The sequence below is a fragment of the Antrostomus carolinensis genome, unplaced genomic scaffold (assembly GCF_000700745.2).
Source record: "Antrostomus carolinensis isolate BGI_N321 unplaced genomic scaffold, ASM70074v2 scaffold7026, whole genome shotgun sequence".
NCBI lineage: Eukaryota > Metazoa > Chordata > Aves > Caprimulgiformes > Caprimulgidae > Antrostomus > Antrostomus carolinensis.
This window is the reverse complement of record NW_010321077.1, coordinates 6031-12515: the sequence shown is the minus strand read 5'-3', so window position 1 is coordinate 12515 and position 6485 is coordinate 6031. Positions and strand designations below refer to the sequence as shown.

At 38.6% G+C, this 6485-nt stretch overlaps 2 protein-coding genes across 2 annotated transcripts in view; one reads left to right on the top strand and one right to left on the bottom strand.

Moving 5' to 3' along the window:
• The window catches only part of DGLUCY (D-glutamate cyclase), a 27245-nt gene extending 26596 nt beyond the window's left edge, over positions 1–649 (top strand). Inside the window, exon 13 of the mRNA XM_010169782.2 lies at positions 391–649. Coding sequence (XP_010168084.2) covers positions 391–534 — 144 coding nt within the window. The 3' untranslated portion in view covers positions 535–649. The remainder of the gene's footprint in view (positions 1–390) is intronic.
• A 4351-nt stretch (positions 650–5000) lies between these two features.
• Positions 5001–6178, bottom strand: GPR68 (G protein-coupled receptor 68). Its single transcript, XM_010169781.2, has one exon. The coding sequence runs from the start codon at positions 6039–6041 to the stop codon at positions 5001–5003; it is 1041 nt and encodes a 346-aa protein (XP_010168083.1). The 5' UTR covers positions 6042–6178.
• Positions 6179–6485: the final 307 nt, after the last annotated feature.

The window sequence follows — 6485 nt, the reverse complement described above, 5'->3', positions numbered from 1 at the left end:
TCCCTTCTGTTCTTTTTCTTTAAAAATCCATCTGCAGCCAGCTGCTATGCTGGGGAAATGACAGGTAGTTTTTTTGAGATACTTTGTGTGGAGGTTCCTCTGATTCTATTTTGTGCAATATGGGAACTTGAAACCAGGCAGAAAGGATTCATGCTTCTGAATTGTCACCAACATCTTGTTTGAGGGAGCATGGAGAACAATAATAACATTCGGTAAATAGTAGTCAAGAATAGAAGCCTTTTGGCAGTCCCTCAGGTACAGATACTACATATATTCTTTGGGACAGTTTAAAAATTGTGTTAGCCGCCCCCAGGTTTAAAATAAAGGTCTTACTGAATACTCTTGTCTGATTCACGATTTTAATTCTATTCTATTTATTTGGTTTTTAAGGAAGAAAAGCTTCTGAAAGCACTTGTGCGTCATGGAGTGCGCAGTGGAAAAACTGCCAGCCTAGAAATGGAAGTGGATGGGCTGCCCTTCTACAACACCCATTCGCTCATGATTGAAAAGCTGCTGCAAGAAGTGCAGCAGTGACTGCCCCCAGTGATTTCTGTACCAAGAGTTGCTCCCGTGTCATTTCTTTATTCCCCAAGCTTCCACAAGGTATAAAAAATCAGAAAAAGAGGACTTTTCATCTCTGATGTCTTGGCTGTGCACAACCTTTCATTGTTACTCTTACATCTCTGTGAAGCGAGAAGGGGATCATCATGATTTGGTCTACCTTTCTTTTCTGTAATTTTATAACGAACAAAGGATATTAAATGATACTATGTACTAAGAGGTGATCTGGCTTGTACAAAGAAAGCTCATCATTAAAATGAAATATTATTGCAGTGCTGTTCCTGTTTTACTAACCTCATAACTGCAACAGGAAGTAACTCTTGTAGCAACTTGGATTTAAAAATACCTTGTGGTGGGGAAAACAGCTGCAGTGGAGAGGGGAGGTTCAAAACAAAAAAAACCCAGCAAGTGTTACAGTAGTGAAAGCTGTTAACTACAGCCCCCCTGCACATCTCCTGTAGGCCCTCTAACGCTCTTCTTACGGTGGTGGATAATTTGTGGAAGTGTGAGGAGATACGGGGAGAGCTTTAACTGAACTAATGAAAATAAGGGCAGCACTGCAGACATTCTGTGTAAAGTGCAGGCTACACCCTTGGCCTCCTTCTTATTAGTAGTTTACCCTTCTGTCCCTTAGTAATACTCTTAGTATTTTGTCCCTTTCTGAGTAATACAGAAAGGGTGTAGGCATTTCAGGGTCTCCTGCTGTTAAGAATAAATGAATTAAATAGTGATTAAAAATAATGCTTAGGAAGTAAAGCATGATTAGAAATTAAAAACATTTGCATTCAGTACGAAGTAAAATTATGTAAATTAACATTGGATGAATTCCAGTTATAGAAATTCAGCTCCTGATGAGACTGAGTGAAGCAAAATTAAATTATATCTCAAGGGCCTACTAACACTGAACATGACAAATGGTACATGACAAATGGTTACAAATTGTGCCTGACTTTTGTCATCTAAAGCTATGATTTTACTTCAACTCCAGGTGAGGGCCAGGGCTGAAATTCTGCTAGTTGTCAGCCCTCGCAGCAGAGAGGACAGGTATATTTGACACTGCACCTCTCAGGCACTGATGCCTTAGCTGTCTAAAATGATTATGATGGTACAAAAGGCAAACATCAAACCACTGAGCTTTACCAGGATGAGAATGGCAGTTCTGTTTAGCCACTGCTTTTTTTAAAGGACGGCACACTTCCAGCAGCCAGCAACGCCTTGTATCTACTTTTCTTTCTGGCAGGTGAGTTTATTTTCTTTCTCTTATGTAAGACAAACACCTAACTTTTTGAGAATGAGAAAAATCAGTTAGTACCACAAACACCAGCATACTTTGAACATTAATCTTCTGAAGTCCTTGAGGATACACAGCCTTTAAAGACTTAAAACAGTTGAACGCATGCAAGAGAAAGAAATCTTAATGGCAGACTTGCTGCTAGATGTTCAGACTCACAAAAGCTCCCAACATTTATTTTATGGATCAGTCATTTTTTTAGATTCATTTTATTTAAAGCCTTCTTGAAGGATGTTGCAGTGAAACTATATTTGAAGTTTTACAATTAGAAAATAGCTCCTTTAGAAGTCTTCAAATTCTCCAAACTATAACTATTAGGTAAAATATTTCATATGAATGCCTAAGTTTTTTGCCAAAGCCAGTAACCCTGTAGGATGGCACATGTTCACTGTGCCATAGAACCCACAAAATGAAATTAGCATCATTTTACAATGTCTGTTTGCAAAAAGAAACAGCTGATTTCCTTCTGTGTGCTATATGCCTTGTAATTTACAGGCATATTACACTAATAGCCACAATGTATATTATTCTTTCCAAACAGTCACTTTTGTTAAAAAAAAAAATCATTTTGTAAGATTTTGCTCTTTTTTCACCAAAATACAAGTTTTAACAGTCAGATTTCATTAATATAAAGATGTAATTATTTACTTATCTTTTTCTCTAATGTGTATTTTTAAAATCCCTTCTCCTGTGCAGTCCCAAGTGCTGTATTTAATATGATAGCAAGTGATGTGTAGCATATCTCCAGCAACCATAGTAGGATTCTTGATTGACTATGTTCTGTCTGAGATGGAAAAAAAAACTCTGAGAGTTACCTCCTCCTGTATTGGTTACAGTTCTGCAGCCTGAGCCTAACAGTTACAATATATAAAGAATTGATAAAACATTGACATAAGAAAAAAGAAAAAAATGAAGAAAAAAGTCCCCCTTCTCTTGTGGGTTAGCAGGTTAAATGTTGAGAACTGTAGCAGAATGCTGGACTCAGTTACACAAGTTTCCATCTGATTTTAAACTGCAGCAGCTGACCAAGAGCTGACCACATCAAAGTACCAACTCAAATAAACCTTAATCCCTCAGATGACAATTCGATGTAATATGGCACGCTCTGCATTCCAGCTGTCTAATCTAAACAACATGGGTAATTGTAAAGAAGTAAAGCATAAACAGGACAACAAACACTTCATCCTAGAACAAACCACATGTGCCTTACAGCCTGCCAGGTCACGGGAGTGCAAGCAGTTGGTTCAGTGCTTAAAAACACACAGGCATGGCACTAGGGCAGTCGGGAGTCCCTGCTTTACAACCCTGTTGATACAGACAGGAGATTAGCAGAAGGATTAGGAGAAAGCAAAGTGGCTAACAGTCAGATGAAAAAATGCATGCATAAAGCAATTAATCCAGCTTGGTGAGTGGTCTAAGTATAAAGAAATGTAAAATAATTAAACAAACCAAATGTTAACCTAAGCAAATCTAATCCCCTCCTGGGAGCTGGGACGTGAATCCTTTCTGCAAGAGGAACAAGGAGTAGAGGATCTCTAGTCTCACAAATAGAAACTGTGGGCCAAAGCCATAAAATAGTTATTTCAAACACAGAGTGAACAAATATAGGAAGAAAATAATAAAATCTTTCTTTATTAAACACATCCCCTAATTATTTCTAATATTGCACTCTCAGGGTGGTTTCCAGAAAACTGTTAGAATACATTGCCTTTTCGAAACTGATGACAAACAAGGCTGTCTTACAATGACATACTTCAGATACCAAGAGTAGACCATCTGTTGAGAGAATCTTTTGACATTTTAAAAAAAGAAACAAAACTGATTATACTGCTGGAAGTTATCAGCTCCAGGTTGCAGAGAGAGAGCTGTTTCAAGAAAAGTTTGAAACCAGAGAACTGAAAGGATAAGGCAATATTCATAGTGTAGCAGTCACAGATACAAGAACTTGTGATGAGCAGATCACAAAGAAGAAACATACAGGATTCATTAGCATGATACAGAAAAAACCCCAAACAAACTAGACAGGAGAGAGTGGTAGAAACACTAGTATAGAGCACAACTCCCACATCTTTAGCTGACATTATTTCCACTTATTCCAGTATTTTGTTTCTGTCTAAACCAGGAAACATAAATCACTCATACATCATATTTCTGATACTGTATTTACCGACCAATGACCAAACCCTAAGCTACAGTATCTGTGGGGAAAAAAAAGTTTAAACAGAGTCCATTTAACAGTTTCCCTGACAAATGCATTGTTATTTAATTGCCTGCATGGTCTATGCTGCACAAGAAACACAATTTTCAAAGGACACAATCCAAACCTTCACAAGGTTTAGTAGAACTCAGATGTAGCTAAATTTGTCTTTGAACACAGTGACTCAGAGAAGCACATTGGTTCAAAGTGCCTTATGTACTACCAACCTCCTGTTCTTTCCCAAGCCAACAGGCCAAATTATTTACCCCCATCAGAGGTAATAGATCTCCTACCTCTGATAGTCAATAGGAGCCTTATGATGAGGTTCAACAGTCAATCAACAGACTGAAAGTCTCAGCAGATGCTGAGTTCCTTGTGCATGTTCTCCCAGAACTTCTCACATTATTGGATTGGTTGTTTTAGGATGTTGGTTGTCACGGTTTCTGCAGGCCTTGCAACTGGCTGAAGGAGAAGTTATTTCAGAGGGCTACAGGAATGTTAGACAATTATTATTTTTTTTAATATATGTAATTTGTTCTGTCTCCAAACTTTTCAATAGATAATGACAGCTTGTAGAGAATTATTTTTTCTAGATGCTACAGCAGCAAACAGAAAGCAGTGAAAGACAAATTCAACAGAAACACACACCTTGAGTACTAGCTGATTCCAGTCAATGCAGTCATCAAGACAACAGGTTTTGAGTGGTACCACAATGACAACAGACACGTGATTGTAACTGAACTGACAGCATGTGCTTTCCTCACTATTGCCAAGGTCCAAGCATCTCCAGAAATGACCTCACTGTACTGCATAGCTAAATAAGCCTTTGGGAGGTAATGCTGTTGTAATATACGGATAAATCAGATGAATACACAAACACACATAGCTGCAGATTTTAGGTTAATGTCCTTTTTTGATGAATGCTATAGGCTACCCATGTTAGTTGTGGAGTCATCCTTCAATACCTTCATGTGATATTTGTAATAACCCTGGTTGTTGCTCATGTGGCCTGTTGGGAGTTTCTGGAGCATTCAGTGGATAGGATTCTTTCGTCTCAGTCCTCAGACACCCTAAACACGTTAAACAAGAGTCTCGCATCTTGGCAAAGTTCTGGTAAGTGCTTTCACTGGAAAAACAGTACAATAGTGGATCAGCAACACAGTTAAATGTAGTCAACAGAAGAGAAACATGGTAAATATTAAATATTTTCTCAGCAAATGAGCAGTTGTTCTCCAACAAGCTGCGAACCACAAGTAGGATGTGGTATGGTCCAAAGCAAACTAAAAAAATGAACACAGTACTTGAAACCAGTCGTTTAATTTGGGTTTTCTTCTTCTTTTGAGTGCCATGACTCTTGTGGACAATTCGTAAAATCCCACAGTAAGAGAAGGCCAGCAGAAAGAAGGGGAAAAGGAAACCAGCAGAGAAGCGGTAGTAATTGACATTGTGCTCCCATTCTTTGATGGGATAATGCTCGAAGCACACCACGTGACTCTCAGCATCCATACTGATCTCCCCGTGCGTAAAGACAAAGCCACATGTCATTATTTCTTTGGCCCAGATAACGATGCTCACAATCACAGCAGCCTTCATTGTCCGAAACTGTTGAAACCGAAAAGGGTGCACTACTGCAAGATAGCGGTCAATGGAGATGCAGCAGAGGAAGCCCACACTGATGTAGATGTTCTCATACAAGAGGATGCCACAAATTTTGCACAGCAGCTCATTGTAGGTCCAGTTGTCATGCTGTAAAACATACTGAAGCCAAAAAGGCAAAGAAAATATGTAGAGCAGGTCTGCTACAGTCAAATTGCAAAGGTAGATACCCAATTCATTTTTAGCCTTGATCTGCAAATACCCATAGTACAGTGACAGGCAGTTAGCTGGCAAGCCCAATATAAATACAAATATGTATACCACAGGGGATAATGTCTGGTGGATATCATGATTAATAATGCACTTCTCAGTTGCGTTCTCCGTGAAATTCACCATCTTCTACCTCTCCCCATGTATCACTCATCAGAGTCCCGAATGAATAGATGAAAATTTAATTTAATCCAGTTTCATGTATTGCTTATTTCTTCCACAAGCCTTTAGGCTGAAGCGATGACTTGCTGCAGGATGTTAATAACCTGAAGGTAAAACGCATGAAAACCTTTAGAAGGGACACAGTTGTCAAATATATAGTACAGTTTTCAGTAAGCTGCCTTTTCCTAGCCCTAAATTTTCTCGTAGCCTTTGATAGAAGATAAAGCCTGTCTGGGAAATCACGATGCACATGAGTAAGTACTTACCAGAAAAGCACTAAAAAATTTTGTGTCCAAGAATCCCAAAGCAAATTACAAACATTTGTCGCTTTAGCTTTGCGAGTATCTAAAAGGCAAAGAACTATCATCTGTTTTACAGATGAGGCACAAAAGCAGTAATCTGATTTGT